This window comes from the organism of the source record quoted next, unplaced genomic scaffold (genome assembly GCF_019419815.1).
Source record: "Pyrus x bretschneideri cultivar Hongxiangsu unplaced genomic scaffold, Pyrus_bretschneideri_v1 Contig281, whole genome shotgun sequence".
NCBI lineage: Eukaryota > Viridiplantae > Streptophyta > Magnoliopsida > Rosales > Rosaceae > Pyrus > Pyrus x bretschneideri.
In genome coordinates this window covers 25582-45000 of record NW_025999592.1, presented here as the reverse complement: position 1 = coordinate 45000, position 19419 = coordinate 25582, and the positions used below count along the sequence as shown (strand labels likewise).

Below are 19419 nucleotides of genomic sequence, written 5' to 3'. Positions count from 1 at the left end.
GCTCTGATACCAATTGTTGAATAAGAAGAGTATCCAAGATAACTCTAATGATCCCAAGAAGAAGAAAATAGAACACACTCTTAAAGAAAGCTCACAAAACAAACTAGTTAGCAAAGCTTTTCTTATTTAGCTCTAGGCTTTGTTTTTCTTTGGATGATTTACAATGCTTGAGGACTTGGGTATTTATAGCAAACCAAATGATTAAACTAAGATTATTTATTACCACACAAAACACATTAATTGCACCTAATTTATTTTTATTCAACCATGCCTAACATTGCCTAATTTTCCATACCTAACTTTGACATTGATTTTCAACAGTGCATTCATGTACGGTTGAGGATTGGCCATATAGAGTCTAGTTTTATTATTAGCTATAAGGGTGTCCGTAGTTTGGTCATCATCAGTGAAGTAGCCTGTTGCTTAATCCCCAATTTGTGGTGCTCTGGTAAAATGATGAAGGTCCAGCTGAATCTGTGTCAGCATCATATGATGTATTTGTCTCTCCAAGGACAGTAAATTCTTTCCCACCACAATTTATACGGAGAGAGTAGTACAAATCTATGAAAAAAGAAAGTGGAGATTAGTAGGAGTTGAGAAGGAAAACTAAAAAAGAATGAATCGAAAAGAGAAAGGTAATCATTTGTGTAGAAACTCAGCCTACATGGTGGACATTGTGCAGTTCTGAAGCATGAAACAATTCTCCTGATAGAGTAATTCAGAGTACAGAAAATGTCAGCAATCATAAATAAGAAGAAGTTGAAAAAAAATAGTACAGAATACACCGTTGGAAACCGAAGTAAATTTATAGGTGCATGCTTTTGTTGAATTGTAATCTTGTCTTGGCCCAAAGATAATTGATCCGGCCCATACACAAAGAAAGATCCATGCACATGCTAGAGAATTCTAGCAAAGTTCAAGTTGGTGGAAGAGTTTAGAAGAATGGTGAGGATTCCACCAACATACAAGATTAGTGTAGATAATTCTAGCTTAGGAAGGTAGTGGAATTATCTAGATATCTCTAGCATAATGTTTTCATGCTTCTCCAAGGTTCCATCCATGCCTATAAAAGGAGAAGGCATCCACACCATTTGTAACAACCAAGAGAGCAAGTAGCAAGAAGTGAGAGTGTCAAGTAAGAAGTAAGAAGAAGCAACAAAGCTTCTTAGAGTGTTTGAGTGTTTCCTCTTGTACTAAGTTTGTGAGTGAATAAAAACCTTGTGTAATACTTTGAGAATTCTTTATTTCTCTTGCCTATCAATTCCGCTGCGTTACATTTTTCTTTGTGAGATAAAGCTCTCCAAGTAGTGAAGCATTTTTAAACCCCCAACAGCTTTGAGACGATTAATTTGAACTTATGAACTATTGTCCTTTGACGAGCTTGCAAACAAGTTCCTGCAGAAATTAGCACACATAAAAAGTTAAGCTTGCACCACAAGACACAAACAGAAACTTCAAGCTAATGAAAACATTCTTACATGCCGCCTGGTGGTAGACAACCTCCATCCCCTATGGTGAGGTTGTTATATGAAAGATCACTGCAAAGGTAGGCATTAACATGGCTGGAATGAAGTTTTTAGACCATAGTTTTATATCTATTTTAGTAAAAAACAGCATAAATTTCCTTACTAAGCAACTATAAAGTAGCATTTGGAAAAGAAGCTTACACGACGTCTTTCGGCCAGGTAGGCACGGGTCCAGTCAGCAAGTTTCCAGTTAAGAATCTAAAAATAATGAATACATAAAACTTAGTAAAGAATATAGTATTTCTTCTTAGGAACTTCTTCGTAAAGGTTTGAAAATTTGAGTTTGCCAACTCTGAGTGCATTAGATCAGTACTTCCATCTGAAAGACAGATCTAAGGGTGATCACCTTATGTCACTTAATTGCATGACTAGTAATGACTCTAATGAATAAACTAAATTTTATTGCAGTATAACCCGTGAATCATAATTGTAGTAATCGTGGTTGGAAATACTACCAGCTTGTCATACTGGGGTGTAACAAAACCACAGAAGACTGTCTGCGTGAATTTCATATAAGAAAGACAAGATTGGTCATTCCAATTGCTTACATATAATCCACTTTTGCTAGACTAGCAAAGCTGCTTGGAATTTCTCCGGTCAGCTTGTTAAAGCTGAGGTCTCTGCACAAACAAATAGCAAATGCAGTTTATATATGCTCTCTGCAGAGAACGAAATATCATCTGAAAGAGATGTTCTCTTAATAAATACAGAAACTTAATGTCCCTCCAACATCGTCTAAGTCACTTTAATAATCCTTAAATTAGTAGAATCACATCTAGAATAAATTTTTTTATCTGAAGTTGGAAAAAAATAAGGACGAATACAGTACTTACAAAGTTTCCAATTTAGCCATTTGCCCAAGATTTGGAGGTAGGCGTCCAACAAGGTTGCAACTCCTCAACATCCTGCAACAGAAACACCAAAGCTTTGAGTTTATAGAAGACTTCCGGAACAGACGGAAATTTTGCGTCATGGAACCATTAACTCACAGTGTCTTCATGTTTTTCATCTTATGGAGCGAAGGAATGGGTCATTCAGGTCCACTCAAGTCAGTGATTCTCCTGCATGTTAAAATTGACCATGAACATAAACTTCACATTTCACTAATTGTTTTGTATTTATAAATAGAGACGAGATATACTAACAAGTCAGTTAAGCTTGTCAAAAGAGAAATGCCAGAAGGAATTGGCCCTGTCAAACCGCTAGCCTGAATCAATCTGTTTCAACGAGTCATAACATATTAATTAGTGATAATATTCAGAATCAAATAGCAGAAAGATGACACAAAAGAAAAACACTCACAGTTTTTTAAGACTTGTACAGTTCCCAATAAAATCAGGTATCTGCCCGGAAAAGTGACTGTCACTAACACTGCATAATGATTGGAAAAGGGAAAATACTACCTGTTAGTATGAGAAGGTAGTAGAAATATGTATAGGCGCTCAGGAAACCTTTAGGAAGACATAACCACAGAAGCTTACAATTCCTTTATTTTGGTAAGCATTGCAAATGTTTCTGGCAACTCCCAGGTAAAGTTGTTTGAGGAAAGTAGCCTAAGTATGAAACAGATATAACAATATATCAATGATAAAGAAGTAGATGATTTATTGGTGAAAACATCCAGAATTTGTCTACAAGAAAGAAAATTCCAAATAAACCAAATACTTTTTAACACGGTAAAATTTGAATAGGACTCTTACATTCTTTCTATGTTGGCCCAAGATCCAAGCTCCTTAGGGAGAGGTCCAGATAAATTATTGAAGCTGATGTCCCTATACAAACAAATTCAATTCCATTGATTAAAACAAACATCATTAAGGATCTCCATAGAATCAAATGGGGTAAGCAAGAAACAAATGCGCAATCGACACTCACAAATTCTTCAGGGTGGTGATGTCTCCGAGCTCTATGGGGATAGAACCCGTCAAACGATTTCCAAAAAGGGTTTTGCATCAAAAACTATAGTCTTAAGATCACTTTTATCAAGCAAGAGGCTCAATAACATTAACATGTTCGTCAATACGAAGGCAATGAACCCCATGTGTTCGATTCAATATTTATGATTCAAACACCTCATGACCACGGAAGCTCATTATCATGAACAAAACCCAATGTAGTAGATTCATAGTTTAAGAAAGAAATGGCTGAAGAACATTGGAGTGACCAAATAAAGTAACTAGAACATGACATGAGCATCAAACACAAAAATGTATGCAGTGTGGGAGAAGACAGTACATGTTCACAAGTGGAAGAGAGCTTCATTCTGGAGGGATGGTACCGCTCAGGTAGTTGCGGGTGAGGTCGCTGAAGGAGAAAGAAAGAAACCAGTTATTGTCTCATTGACAACAAACATGAAGGTAAGCTATATATGAAATTAGAATAAACCATTTTCACGACACAAAGTTATTTTCTTTTTACTTTAAATAATGTAAACTTGGAGGGGTAAAAATGTGCTTACATTTCTTGAAGATAGGTGAGATTTACCAGCTCTAGTGGGAGTGTTCCTTGCAGATCTTGGGATTTTAGAATTTTGTGTTTCATCGGAAAACAGGTTTCAAAGATTAGTTATAAATTAACAGACATTCATTACGCATCTTTTCTATGACTAAAAGGAAAAGCTGCCACATAAATGAGACCAAACAGGTAAAACACTAACTTATCACAGAAAATACTTACTTAAACAGGTAAAACACTAACTTATCATAGAAAATACTTACTTTTGGTCAGGGAATCAAATAGGAAGAAGGAACTGGTTTTCTTACTTTAAAACCAAAGGAAAATGTCCAATGTTCTTTAGAAAGAATAAAACTTGAGGAATCACACAAACGGTAAATGTGTACTTGTTACAAGCACTGTGAATCATTCTTCCATTGACTTTGTAACTAATAACTAGGTCAATACAGAGTTGGTCATGTATAAGAAGTATGCAAGAATCATGGTGACTGTGAAAAATTGTACGGTGATCAAGTATGCAAGAATCAAGCCTAAATACAGCACAGCAGTAGGCATTACTGGCTCCTGGCCATCTCAAAAACACATTGCTGTAGTGATTGAGAAAATTGGTCACATCCCACGAACTCGATTTTGCAGATATGCTTAAACTTGAATTGCGGTACATGGTAGGTTGTAATTGATGTTTCATTGGTCATTCAATAAAAGAAATGGATTAGTCTTTCTGCATTTCTTGAATTACAAGGCACAACAAGGTATTATTAGAGGAGGAGGATTCTCTACACTCATATTCTCATCCCTTCCATCCCCTCATATCACATTACTTTTTGTCTTATTATTTATATAAAAAAACAATATAAAATGTTGACGTGGCTTAACCGTGACTATTCAAATAGGAATAGATGGAAATGTAAAGAGATTAGGAAGGTAAAGAATCTTGGTCCATTATTAGACAAAGAGAAACTTCCAATTGGTAGCTGGTTGAAGAAATATTAAAAATCTAGTGGGTAAAGGATTTGGGAAAATGGAAACCCCACTAGGGTCTAGAGATATCAGAATTACATTAGCTTTACACCTAATAGTGGATCACAAACTCAATATATACTAAAACTGAAAAACAACTGAAACACTGTTCTTAAAAACAGTGTAGTTCCGATTTTATCCTTGCTTAGTTTGTGTTATTATAAGTCTGCCATTCTGTCTGATGAGTTCTTGAGCTGTCGTTTACTCTCTTGGACGGCACAACGAGAAAACTCAATTTCCTCCACGTCTACGTTCCGCTCGACTTCAATTCGAACCAAAAAAATCTCCGACAGCCCCCACACCCCATCAAACCCTAGAAATCATTTCTTTTTTGGGCATCCGGAGGGCTCCTCCTTATTTCTCCCTGCACTTTGTTCTCTCCATTTGATTCAATTTCGGTGAGTTTTTCGTTGATCCTTGCCTCATGATTTCCTAATTTGATTTTCTTGGGCGTCTGTAGGCGTCATTTTGATCTGGTTTTCTGCGTTGTTGCTTTTAGTTTTTGGGTTTTAATTTTTTCGGTGGATTGATGAATCTGTGTGCAAGTATATGGTGTTTTGTTCAAAAATTAGGATTTTGAGGAATTTAAATTCTTGTAATGAATTTTGGGATATTCTATCAAGATTTTAAATGATTCTTTGAAATTTAAAGTGTATTTAATTAGGTTTTTAAAATAGTTTATTAAAAATAGAATTTTATCGAAAATTTCGTGATATTGTTTATTTTAATAAAAAATTATACTTTAATACTAAAAGGTCAAACCTGATACTATTCATTTTATCGTTTATGTTGTTCTTATCGTTAAAATTCAAAGTTTTTAAATCATTTTCATTAGTTTTCTTTTGTTAAAATCCTTAGAAATCCAGATGTATTCAATTAAGATTTTAAAAAAGTTTCTAACATTTCAGATGTATTCAATTAAAAATTGATTTTAAAGAATTGGAGAAAGTTGAGGAATTAGAGGGAAATAGAGAGATTTTTTGTACTGTATTTTAAACATCTACAAATCTTCCATATTCTCATGAGATTTCGAGATAATTGAATCAAAATTTTATATGAAATCTTTACAAATCAATTAAACTCTATAAAAATCTATGAATTTATAAATTCATTAAAGTCTCTTAAATTCTCAATTAAATACACCCCTAAAAAATTAAGTTATACTGATGAAATGGGTTTCTTTTGGGAATGCTGATTAGTAGTTTGGATGGCTTACGTATAAACATACAACCCATATTGAACTCCTTCAATTATATTCCTTTATGAATAGTTTAATTGATACGGCCTATTTGTTGATGAGATAGTCCATCAAAAGGTTATGGAGTTCTACCAAAAGTTTATGGAGTTCAATGCAGGAGGAATTATCTGTAGACCTGAAAGATGAATTTAAGGTAAATTGTACTAAAGATGGTAGTAACTCATCTTTGCCTGCTTCCCCTCTACTTGGCACTTGCACTAGTTGTGACAGATTTTCCTTTTTGGTTCTATCTCAAGAGTTTGTCAAGGAGAAAGTTCGTGAACGAAAGAAATCTAATCGAGAGATATTTTATTTTTTGGCAGATATCATGCATTACATTTGGGTGTTTGAACAATGTTTGTCTAAAAGTATTCTCTGTTTTTTAGTGTGCAACTTTTATTTTCTCTTTCCTATTATGTATTTTATAGGCCAAAGAAGCCCGGAGAAAAGCTATTGAAGAAAGGAGTGAAGAAGCTAAAGCGGCATTTGGAAGTATGATGCAAGTTCTACTCTGTACTTACATCAGATACTCCTGACGTTTCAAATACAGTAACTTCCAATTTCTCCCCAAACTGATATTTTGGTTTTCTATTGGTAAATGTGAAATCAGCTTGATTTACGTTACAAGGTTGAGGGTTGAGGATACTTGGCAAATAACAGAAGTACGTAATTTGTTGTCTAGCGTATATAAAACAAACCATGGAATGAGAGTGTCGTTTGGCTCCAAGTTTTTAAATTAATGTACGAATGGTTTTCTTATTTTAACTTGCCAAATGCATAAATAAATAGATTATTCTGTAGTATTTCGCTATGGTGGTATTAATTTTCTGTTTTTTTTTGTTTTTTTTAAACCAAAAGATAAGAGGTCTGTTTTTTTTGTTTTTGAGTACATCGTATTTTTACACTAAGGGGAGGGGGAGTTTGGCTAAACCACACAAAAGACAGCCTAATTTAGTATCGAATTCGTCATCCAAGAGATTCAAACCTAAGACCTTTCACTTCCAAATGAAAATGAATACCACCAGACTGAAGTATTGAGTGTGTTGTTCTAATTTTAGATGGCTTAATCTGGCATATTCTATCATTTTCATGTCTAATTAGGTACTAATGTTTCTACTTTATGTGTTCTGTAAATTTTTTGTCATGAGTTATTACTTACAAGGAAATGCTTGAGTTTGCAATTCAACCCTTAGATTTAATGTAATTGTATTTTATCGTGTTTCTGAAGAAATCTACATACGGTGAATTATTTCTGGGGACATCTATATACGGTGAACTTTGACAATAAATTACTAGCCTTCCTATCGATTTCTTATAATTAATTTGGAATGGTTGGTTTCAACGGCCAACTGAGAAGGAAGGAATGAGATATAGCCAATGAATTAGGGAGCTCATTATCGATTATTGGCCTGATGTAAGTACTCCACTTTATGTTTTTCTATCTACCCCATTTTTTCTTCTTTTGTTTAAAACAAAAATCTTAGTTCTAATAAAAATATTAACCTCTTTAACACTTAGCATATGAATTTTTTTTTTTGTCAACAATAGATTTTGTTAGATTAGCCAACGACGGAATTTAAACTCACGTCATCATGTAAAAGCTTAACTCATTTTCACCACTGTGATAAAAAGTCACTTGCCATTTAGTATATGGATGAATTGGCCCAAACTAGAGTTACTATATTTTATGCCTCTTTTCTTTCTATTTTTGGACTCAAAGAGGTATTTAATATGTCATAGAAGGTCAAAGGCCTTTGCTTTAATTTCCAAATCATCAAATTGAATGTGCTTATGTAATCTTAATATTGATTTTATTTTTCTTTTTTCTTTTTTCTTTTTATTAAGGAAACTTTAACGAAAATTTCTCGGTACCGTTTACTATAACAAAAAATTATATTTTTACATTAAAAAGTCAATTATAGTATTATTCACTTTACCCTTTATTTTGTCATCATTGTTAAAACTCAAAGTTTTCAAATCATTTTCATTAGTTTTCGCTTTTATTTATTAGTATTTGACTCTTCTCCTATTCTCCCTTTTGACCCTTTTAATCTTCTTTTTTTTTTCGATTTTGATAATTATTCAAATGAAATTAATTAATAAGTTGGATTTTATATTAATTTAATCTATAAATTTTGTAAAATATGCATGGGAGTTCAAAGTCGGGAGGGGTACGCACATATTAAACATATGTATCTCAGTTAGATTGTAGATTTTGTATGTAAATAATATGTATCTCAATCAGATTGTAGATTTTGTGTGATTTTTAATAGGATTATCAAATCTTTTCTATGTTAATAGTATGTAATACACATCAAGTATTATATTTTGTATATAAATAGTACTAGATACAAAGTTTTTGTATGATTTTCAACCCCATAGTATCACGCGGGGTATTCCTTGTTATACTTATTATCTATTCTAAAATTGAGGAGTAATTGACTGTTCATTCGGCTACAGTCAATTGTTTGCCTCTTGATTTCATCTTATTTACAATAAAACCATGAGATTTGGGCTGGGTTTGAAGGGTATTTATTTGAACTGAGAAGGGTAATTTTGTCCGGAGGGTTTAGGACGAATTACCCCTTTATTTCACCTTATTTGCAAGAAACCCATTATATGTGGACTAGGTTGGAAGGGCAATTTTGTCCTGTCGGTTTTGGCTAAATTTTGGGGTTGCCGTGTAGGGTTGCATTTGCTGCCCTTCATTGATGGTTTCGGGGAATTGAGGCTCTGACAGAGAGCGGAAGAAACACAGAGAGAGAGAGAGAGAGAGAGAGAGAGAGAGAGATGCCGATGGGAAGACAGCGCAGGGGAGAGGTATGGGTGATGGATTTCAAAACTGGGAAAGTGGGTTTTGTCTTCTCGGTTTTGACTGAATTCGAGGGTTGTTGTGTACAGTTTCATTTGCTGTCCTTGAATGAGGGTTTCGGGGGGATGGAGACTCTGACAGAGAGCGAAAGAGAGAGAGAGAGAGAGAGAGAGAGAGAGAGAGAGAGATGACGATGGAAAGAGAGCGAAGGGGAGAGGTATGAGTCATGGATTTCAGAAGTGGGAGAGTGGGGATGGTCAGAGAAAACCATACGGGTTATCCGGATCTACCGCTACATGCCTGGATTTCGAAAGATAAGTGTTTTTTTAATTTTTTTTTTTTCTATCAGCTTAGAAAGATAAGTGATTTCGAAAGATAAGTGGATTATTTTCGAATTTTTTAGTGTGTTAGGTCAGATTTTGGGGGAATCATCAGAGATATTAATTTCCCTTATTAGTTTGCTTTTCTCTCATTTTGCACATTCATCTCTCTGTCTGCCTGTTTGTTCTCTGTCTTAAGGTCGGTTCTTTTTTTTTTTTTTTTTTTTTTTGGGGTTTTTTGTATGGCTTTTTTTTTCTTTTTGTTTTCCAGGTTATAGATCTAATGCTCTTTTGTATACCAATCTTGGTTTTGTTTTTCTTGGAAAATTGTTTTTATCTGATTGTGGATTCGTGGGTTTTAATTTCTATGGTTTGTTGCAGGTTGCAAAGCAAGAGGTTCTCACCTCAAGATTCAGTTTAAGGTACTGTTATTATTATTTTTAGTTCTTAGAATTTAATGTTTCGAACTAATATGATGATTTGGTTGTGAAATTTGGGATTTGTGTTCGGCTTCTGTTGCGTATGTGATTTGCTTTAGTTTGGTTTTTGATTGGATAATATTTTGATTTGCTTTAAGAGTTCTGATCTTCCACTATAATTGTGATTTGATTTATGAACTGATATTCACACATTTGAAACTGATGTGCAGACCATCATGAGGATCACCACACCCATGATCATGTTCATGATCCTGGTGTTTCTTCTGTCAGCATAGTTTGTGAAGGGAACTTAGAACTTGAAAAGGTAGGATCTCTGTTTTGTCGTATTTTGCAATATATTTGATAATTTCTTCTGTGTCTTCCATGTGGACCTGTTGCCTTTGAATGAGACAAGTACACATTTGAGGGCCAGTTGCATCCAGAGTCTTTGTCCAGGCATGTATGAAAGAAAACCTAACAAAGACTACTGATTTCGTTTTTATTTTTTCAGGCTAACATATGGCTTGGTACACTGTTGTTGAAACGAAGTGAGGACATATATCGTATGAAAGGTCTTCTATCAGTTCAAGGAATGAAAAAGAGATTTGTCTTCCAGGTGAGAAACTTGTTGCTAATGGACATTGACATCATTTTTATGTTAATGGATTTTTGGACCGTGTCTTTACTTTCTGATAGAGAAGTTTGATTTTAGCTTATTTGTTTCTACGGATTAATGCATTCAAAATATTATTTTGTATGATTTTTTACATACGTTTGTGGATGAAGGGTTTAGGTGCTCTGAAAATGCCCACCCTTATTTTTTTTTACACCAAGTGTATATGGCAACCCAGGCATTCCAACTTGCTCAGGTACTTCAATCTTTTCAGTTTTTGGTAATTTTTGCCCCTGTTTGGTTGCTGGGAAGGAGAGGGAAAATAAGGGAAATCATCAAAGTTGATACATATCATTTGTTTTTAGTCACATTGATTTTTATTGTGAGAAATTATGTGATTATTTTTTTATAATTACCTGTGGAATTGAATAGTATTAGCTAAAGCTCTCCCACTGCTCAGTTGTATCTATATTAAGAAATTGCTGAGTAGATGGACTACAAAACTCAAATTCCCTCCTTCTGTATATTTGCAGTTGCTTTTCCGTGTAAATCTTCTCTTGCAAAGAAATTCAAAGGCCTCTAATTGTATTCATGGACTATAACTGTAATTATACAATGTACATTATTATTTAAATATAAAAAGGTATAATTTATATATAGTCAATTTAGACTCATTAAAATATACAATCTTTAAATACAAAAGTAAATTTGAAAGAAGTTGAAGTAATATATGAATGCTATGTGATTTATTATGTTCAAAATTGAAATTGGAATCATGTTGTTCTTTGATATGAATGAAGTGTGGTGTTCTCCTTCAAAAAGTTGAAATTAGGTCTCTCCATCCCCTTAATTTCATTTTCTATTAGCAAAGAACTGGGATACCAATGTACTTATGTGTATTGTTTCAATTTCTATGTTTGCTAATCTTTTCCCAGGGAAATACTTCATTTAAGGAAAAGCCTGAAATAATGTTGTCAAGTGCTATACTGAAGCTATCAGATTGAACATGATGTGTGCAACTTAGATTACAACCATGCAATTGCTTACTTGGAGGTAATAGTCATTCTATTGCATGCATATCTTTAGAATCTTTGTTTTTTATAACTATTGGTGAAAGCACTGCAGACCAAATCATGTTATATATGCTTATTGTAAACAGTTATGTTTGTAAATTTGAAGCCCAAATTAACATAATTTCCTCCCCTGTTTGACCACGCATTTATGAATGTTGGATTAAAATGTGTTTATTTTTGGGAAGAAATGAGACGGTTGGTTTGAGTTTTAGAAGCCTTTGTTTTTCTGCCTTTTATGGCAATGAAAAAAAGGGGGAAAACATTGGTCTTAATTGTAATTTCCAATTCTTTACGCTGTTAGTAGTTAAAATTAGGGGAATGGCTATTAATATAATTTTTGGTGTATTTCAAGTTTCTAATTCACAAACTGAGTGAAGGTCACAATAAGTATTAGTCACTACGAGAGTGTTGGACTATCCTCATTCTGGAACCAGGTTTAAGAGGCCCCTGACAATGACATTGAAACGGGTATATAACTCTCTTCTTTTCGTCTTTTAGTCTTTCGCTTACTCGAGCATATGCTGTCATTTAAAATTAGTGGTTTGGTTAATGTACCTGCAGTATCAGTAGTTCCTCTCTTTTTAATGGAGTGATTCCCTTTCTTGGGCATGTAAAATCTTGGTGTCTGTAAATATACACATCACATGACTTTTAACACAAGTCTTGCTTCTATCATTTGATGTTACAGTGGGTAAGCTCTGAATTTAATGAATTGTTCAACTTTGAATTTAATGAATTGTGGTGTTTTATCTTCTGAATTTCTAACCTATTAATATTGGAAGACCTAAAAGATTATTCCAATGTATTGTTTCTGGATTTATTCAAATTAGTAGTGAAATGATGGTATTTATAAATTTTAATTTTTTTTTCTATGATTTACATGTTGATGCAGATTTATTCTCTACGATTCTCTGGTTAGGGTAAGCATTTTGGTGAGCTTTGATTTTGTGAGGGTAAGCTCTTAATCTTTCCTCTATCGTTTTGTAGTTCATCCTATTGTTTTAATTTAGAGCTATTTTAATGCTTTTATGTTTGTTGTTCCGTGCTGGGAAATTGGAAAGCTCTGGAAACAATATAGTTCTTGAGCTAATGTGAAGATTTTGGGTTGAACATTGTGCTGTGAAGATATTGGGTTTAATATTTGATTTCGTTTTTCATTTTGCACTTACAAAAACAGAGGATTGTGGTTAATTATTGTGATGTGAAGCTTCTATTTGATGTCGACTTAATGAGTAGCGATGTAAATTAAACTACGTATTTTATGGATCAATTCACATATCTCTTGCTTTTTCTTTCATTTGGAGATAATTGTGTAAATGTGTGGTTTTGTGAGAGTTACTCATGTAAAACATGCGTTCTCTAAATTGTTACATTTAAGAATGCGATTATATCGCTGTAGCATTTTCAGTTAAATTTTCTATGAATATTATTCATGATTTGAAAACCCGCAGCAAAGCGCGGGCAGTCCTGCTAGTATATACTAAAGGGCAATGGAAATAACCTTGTTCATAAGCGACAGTGTAAAGACGAAAATACCCCTATTCAATTGGTCTCTCTTTTCTGTATTTCAAGTTGGTACAGTAAAAAGGTAAAAGACCCTTTTGCACGCGTGGCGTGCTAATGAGGTTTCTTTGCGGTCTGCGTCGCTTCTTTGTTGCTCTACTTCCAATCGTAACCGAATACTGACTATCCAAATTTTCTCACCCTTTCATTCCTTCCTCTTCCACCTCTTCAGCCTTGCTCCACCGTGAATCGAAACCAAAAGTTGCTCATCCAAATCAATTTCGTTTCATTCAAATCCTTAGAACCCTAAAACCCAAATTTCTGCAGATCATTCCAAAATTCAACGGCAAACACAAAACCTAGATCCCTAAACTCACTCGATAACGTGTCAAAGGCTGGGCATCCAGTTCTCTCACGTGCCTCCCCTTGGATCCACAATGCTTTTGCTGCTGCCAATCTACAGATAGAGCTTAAATTTACATACAATGTTTTTTTTTCTTGATTGGAATTTGGGCTTTTTATTCCTCCTTAATCCCAAAGTAGTTCTGTAATTTATGCAACTTCGATTGAAGGACATGTTTTTTATTGCTGAAAATTGTTAACCCCAATTTAGATATTCATGGCGTTTTGGGTTCCGTAACCGAACCACCTTGCTCCTCTTTTATAGAATCTTCAGAATATAGGTGGGTTTTGCTTTGAATTTGATAAACCTCTCTGGGTTCGTGAGCTGATACAGTTTTTAGGTACTAAGCCGAAATTTTGTTGGATAGGAACCCATAAACAAGTATGAGGACGTATGCGAATCATCAGTCAGCAAGGGTGATTGGCGATAGAAATTGGGTTATTCCATTCATTACCGGCTTTATCATATTCATTACCCTGTTTTTCTTAAACGGGTTTTGGCTTTGGAATGAGATGGAGATCGGTGACAGTGATCGGAGTTCAACTCTGGTGATTTGTAGGGTTTTTGGGGGCGTGAATTTTGGGTGATTTCGTTTGGATTTCTGGGTAAGCAATTATCACCTCTATTCAACTTAAATTTAGTTCCATTTTTTTTTTTGTTTCTCAAGTGTTTTATCCTTTACTAAACAGTTGTTAGGATAATGGCGCGTTTACATAATGGTAATGAATTGAGAAGGAGTTGGAATGAGGAGAGGTCAAAATCGGATTCCTGTTGAAGTTGTTTACTTAAATATTCTCGAATCGGCCATAAAGCTGTTTACTAATTCAGCAGAATCGGAATATAAACCATTACTAAAATGTCTTTGTTCCAAATCAAATATTTTATATACTTTAATGAGTTTATTACTAAAATACCCTTGTTTCAAATCAAATATTTTATAGTCAACAGAATCGGAATATAAACCAGTATGATTACTAAAATGCTCTTGTTCCAAATCAAATATTTTATATACTTTAATGTGTTTATAAAGAATAGTCTTGGAAATAAAAAAAGTAAGTGAGGGCATAAAGGGAACAAAAGTGTCATTCCGATTGCCCAAACAAGCATGAATTGGATTACCACTTATATCTAGGGAATCCAATTCCATCAATACAAGGAATTGAATTCCAAAATTTGTGTGGGCCCCACTGTTTTTTTGATTCATCTATGTTTAGTAACACCGAAGCACTCCGTAATCAGAATTCAATTCCACATTTTCATTCTAATTACGAATATGTAAATACGCCCTAATAGTTTTGATTTCTTTTGAATTTATTTTATATTTTATTTTTAAGCCCTGAATTTTGCAAGAACTGTCTACCCTGCATGTACACATGATGCTCCTGACATTTCAAATAAGGTAACTTCCCAAACACTGATGTTTTGCTTTTTTACTGGTATATGTAATCTGCATGGTGTTGATCATGTCTTTTATTTTGGTGGTAGTTAGGTGTCACTAGATGGTCTACTAAAGCAACTAAGGGTATTGAAATCAGTTATGGTTGATTGGTGGTGGGGAATTGTAGAGGGATATGGTACACATGAGTATAATTGGAACGGATACAAGAGGCTCTTTCAGATGGTGCGCGACCTTAAGCTAAAGCTACAGGCCTGTTCTATATAAATACGTTTTTTCACTTGCAGAAGCTTTTTTCTCTCAGTGGGCATATAAACACCACCGGTGGTTAATTGGTTTGCCATCTTTGCGGTCATTTTTATTCTTTCCTTGGTTTCCTGTAATTCTTGGCAAAGTTTTGAGAATGTGGGAATCAAGGAACTCACTTCCCTTTCATGCTCTGAATTCACACTCAGTATGGACATTATATAATCATTTGGGCATGGTTTCTCTCTCGGATAAAGCTACTGTCTGGCTATATATATGGAACTGGATTTGTGTAATTAATGTCAAATAATTGAGTTCAACATAATTATATTCCTTGGCTTAAGCTTTCATCTTTCTTCCTTCTTTTTTCAAAAGAGGTTAATTTTATACTCATTTTTTTAAGAATTACGCATAATAGTTGTTAAACAATTGCGGCATTTGAAAGTCCTTACTTCTGTAATTGTGAGATGATTATTGTGTAGTTGCTTACAGGGGTGATGAAAATTTTAATTTATGTAGGCATTTTTGCTAGTTAGTAATTATGTAAGGACAGCAAAGACGGCCTAATTTTAAGATACATTCTAATTTTCTTTATATTTTTATTCGTAAACTGACAAAACAAAGTTGGTCGAACTCAAAATTTTCAATTCAACTTGCATATCAAGAATGCTTATAGCTTTATGAAAATGATTATTGCATAATTTGGTTTTATTCATGGCCCTTGATTCGTCAAAGGCCAGAAATCAATAGTGTGCATGAAGAGAAAAAGACAAGCAATAATCACTTTTCATAGCTCTAAACAATAGCAACATTTACTTGTTTTACATATACAATAAGAGCTTTAAAATTTTTACGCCCCAAAGCTAGGACAAATTTTGTGTGCAAGGAACAAATCTGGTTCACTAAGTGTCATAATACAAGTGGTTAAATTTTTTTTTTAAGTATTCAATCACTTATATTATAATATTTTATGTACTAAACTATACTTCGGACACACTAAAAAAATCTCCCGGCCGGGGCGTTAGAAAATCCCAAAGAAACAAACGTGCTCGACTGTTCTATTAAACTAACATCCATCAAATCCAACTGAAATCAATTGGCCTAGCTACCTTGCCCAACACAAGGTTGAATGAGTTGCCAATACTCGATGAGGCCCATACTAGGCCTTGTATAATTCCTACTTTATTTTGGAGGTTTCATGGGCATGGGTTAGGTTAGGGGACATGTAATGAAAAATTAATTGATACGTGTGGCAAATAGACGTGGGATCCACAAAACCGAATTCCAACCATTTAAATCAACATCTATCCTAGTGGTCTATGGCTTAAGATCCGCTCCAACCCTTGGCTTAAACTTAGATCATTTCCAACTGAGAGCTGGTCAGAGGGCTCGTTTTAGCACTCTGGTCCTTCAAGATATTAATATTTTAATAAACAGTATAGGGTCATATTTGCCTTTATCTCCAACCGAGGGTCAAAGGATCATATGGCTCATTTTAACCATGCCACAAAAAACTGTCTTCAACCGAGGGTCATAGGGCCAAACATAATTTATTATTTAAAAACTACAACTTAAATTCAAATTCAACGGCTAAGTGACGTCAGCTAGCCGTTGGATTTGAATTTTTTATGTTGTATAATTTTTATGTTGATTAATGTTATTTAATGTTGTTTCATATTGTTTAATGTTGTTTCATGTTACTTAATTTAATTTAATATTGTATAATGGCTTAGGAAGTTATAGGAAAAAAATGGAATTTAAAAAAATATGAAACAAATTTTGTAAAATAGAAGTTATAGGAAAAATTTTGTAAATAAAAAAAAAATTCAAAAATAACGGCTAGCTAATGTCAGCTAGCCGTTGTATTCAAATTTTTCCCAACTATTTGTGTCAGTTATAACCGACACTATTGCTTTTATTCCTGTCGGTTATATCCAGAAGTTTTAAGTAAAAATTTTGCCCAGCCTGGGGCTGGTTGGCTGGCTGGAAAGGGCCAGCCCTTTGGCGCTTTCAGATTCTGTGGGGGCCCATGATCCCTCTGCCCTAACCCTTGGTTGGAGACGGTTTTCGGGTTATTTTAAGCCTTTTGGACCTTTCGATTGGAGATGGCCTTATATTTCCTTTCCCCCCCCTCCAAAAGCCCAACCCAACCTAACCTAAGTCCTAAAACCAACCTAAAACCTAAAACTCAACCCAGGGCCAAATACTGGCTCTTTTTTAGGCTAGAAATTGGAGTGGACCCCAGTCGGTGTAAGTGCACCACGAGCTGTGAAGCCCAAACGCTAACCGAACTTGCCCAATACGCCCCAACATGCCAGACGCCAGCCCAGCGGGACCCCATCCGCGTGGGTGTGTCCCCTAGCTGTCCAATCGTGTCGGTAGCCGTTGGGCTACTATTTTCGATCCAATGACTGATTTTAAAAGGGTCGTTGGTTAATCCAACAGTCCACATTCAAATTTTTTTTTTTTGTTTTATATTTATATAATTATAACGGCTTAGATCGAATATAATCAAATCTATCTAACGCCCCAAATTTAAATCCAACGGCTAAAATAATTAAAAAAATTATTTAATTCAAAATTCACCCAAAAACTCTATAAATACCTATTTATTTGTTCAAACATTCACCCAAAACTCACTTTTCTCCTACAATTCTTCCAATTCTTCTTTCTACCATTTCTTCTCATTTCCAAATTTTTCAAGATGGCAAAGGAGCATGTTAGAGGTCGTAATTGGACCTTTGAGGAAGATATTGCTTTATGTTTGGCATGAGTTTCTATTAGCGAAGATGTGTGTGTGCATCACATGTGTTTTGTATGTCCTTTACATGTGTGTGCGCTTCACATGTGTTTTGTATGTCCTTTACATGTGTTTGGTATGTGTTCCACATGTGTTCTGTGTGTCTTGTGTGTTTCATGTATTTTGTGTCTATACATCTCTATCATGATTTTCATATTCTTCATAGTGTTTCATATATCGATTTAGTGATTTTCAATACTTATTGGAATTTAAATATTTTTAGATTAAATATTCATAAAATTAATTTACGATAGTCTACATAATTTTTTTTTTTTTGAAAAAAAAGTTAATTTAAGAAAAAAAAATTAGCCCAAATTCATTCTTTAATAATTTGGGGCTAAAATTTTAGGCCAAAAGGGTTGGAGCAGAAAACTATTTATGGATTAAAACCTAAATTTTTTAGGGTTAAAAATTTTAGGTTTTAGGCCAAGGGTTGGAGATGGTCTAAGAAATAAGTTAATCAATGACAATTCTATATAACCCAACATTTATTTTCCAACTTATGTGTCACTTAAATATATATTAACTGAATTGAATAGCCATATTATTGGTTGTTGTGGGAAATAATCAATATGGATTAAGAATCTCGAGTACTGCAAACATGAAGCAAAATTGACATATTGTGTGTTTAAATAAGGAATGAGTTGTCCTACATTGCTTAAGCTTGAGATGAACCAATGCAAAGACAAAAATATATGTATAAAGTATAACCTTGTAGTATCAACTTGTGTACATATGTTTTTCACCAAAGTGAAAAGACTTCCGGAACTGGATTGTGTAAATTATGAATTTAAAACTCAACACATGTCAATATTCTTTTCCAAAGAGAGGTATGTATGAATGGTTGGCGATATAACATTTTTACGGCTATTGAAATGTGGGAGTGCATGATAAGGATGCCCACGTTGCAAACATGGGTGTGCATGATGTTTTTGAATCAACTGAAATGTGGGAGTAAAGAAAGGGCTGCTGCATAATTTTGATAGCATCTGGACCTGATGCTTGGCTTATCTTATTTTCCCTATGATGATGCTTGGCTTATCTTATTTTCCTTGTGGTTATTGTAAATAATGCCATGTTGATTCAGTTTATAATATATATATTAGTGCAACTGACTTATGTTCGAAAGAGCATGTTGGTTTCGTATGAGTATGCAGGAAGCTTGAAAAGCTAGTATCCAGTGATTAAGGTTGAAGACAACATAAAGTTAGCTTTATAAAGGTACACTGGGTAATTGCATGTATGAATGTGTATTTATATGTATTTGCATGATTGTCAGTATGCCATTACAATTATGAAGTGATGGTTTAAGATTGAGTTGCAGTAATAAATATGCATGTACTGAATCTTTATGATTATTTAGAGTTATATAGCTTATATAACACAAAGTGGTATATGATTTTTTAATTCAGTAAAGGAACTGTGATTATCCAAAGATGATCCATAAGGTTGATTGAATTGATTCATAGAAAAATGAATGTTAAGTTCATTGAAAGTTTGACATCATACATATTAGATTCAAATGACAATGATTTTAGAGTGCATGTACCAATGAGCTACACATGTTTTCTAGAGTTCGACATTTGAAGTAATACTG

The 19419-nt window shown here is 34.1% G+C and overlaps 1 protein-coding gene and 1 long non-coding RNA gene across 9 annotated transcripts; one reads left to right on the top strand and one right to left on the bottom strand.

Annotated features, from left to right (window-relative positions):
- Nucleotides 1-1355: 1355 nt before the first annotated feature.
- Nucleotides 1356-3567, bottom strand: LOC103965408 (probable leucine-rich repeat receptor-like serine/threonine-protein kinase At3g14840). Its single transcript, XM_048588630.1, has 10 exons — nt 3563-3567; nt 3227-3298; nt 3008-3079; nt 2829-2897; nt 2672-2743; nt 2360-2431; nt 2075-2146; nt 1668-1724; nt 1479-1562; nt 1356-1395 (listed from the first exon to the last, which is right to left on the bottom strand). The coding sequence occupies exons 1-10, from the start codon at nt 3565-3567 to the stop codon at nt 1356-1358; spliced, it is 615 nt and encodes a 204-aa protein (XP_048444587.1).
- Nucleotides 3568-5205: 1638 nt separating this feature from the next.
- Nucleotides 5206-12961, top strand: LOC103956981. 8 transcript variants are annotated; one of them, XR_007259962.1, is made up of 11 exons: nt 5206-5398; nt 6305-6391; nt 6666-9791; nt 10019-10113; nt 10300-10404; nt 10575-10657; nt 11337-11454; nt 11827-11942; nt 12036-12165; nt 12367-12427; nt 12536-12771. It is a non-coding gene; the product is annotated as an uncharacterized LOC103956981 (long non-coding RNA). The 8 variants fall into 8 exon arrangements; XR_007259963.1 differs by lacking the exons at nt 12036-12165; nt 12536-12771 and adding an exon at nt 12926-12960; XR_007259961.1 differs by lacking the exon at nt 12036-12165.
- The last annotated feature ends 6458 nt before the right edge of the window (nt 12962-19419 follow it).

What these genes read in the sequence shown, in the direction of transcription:
- LOC103965408 (XM_048588630.1), bottom strand. An exon ending in TGGGCCAACATAGAAAGAAT is followed by an intron (nt 3,080 to 3,226) that starts GTAAGAGTCCTA and finishes TTTCATACTTAG; the next exon opens with GCTACTTTCCTCAAACAACT. An exon ending in ATGGCTAAATTGGAAACTTT is followed by an intron (nt 2,147 to 2,359) that starts GTAAGTACTGTA and finishes TTGTTTGTGCAG; the next exon opens with AGACCTCAGCTTTAACAAGC.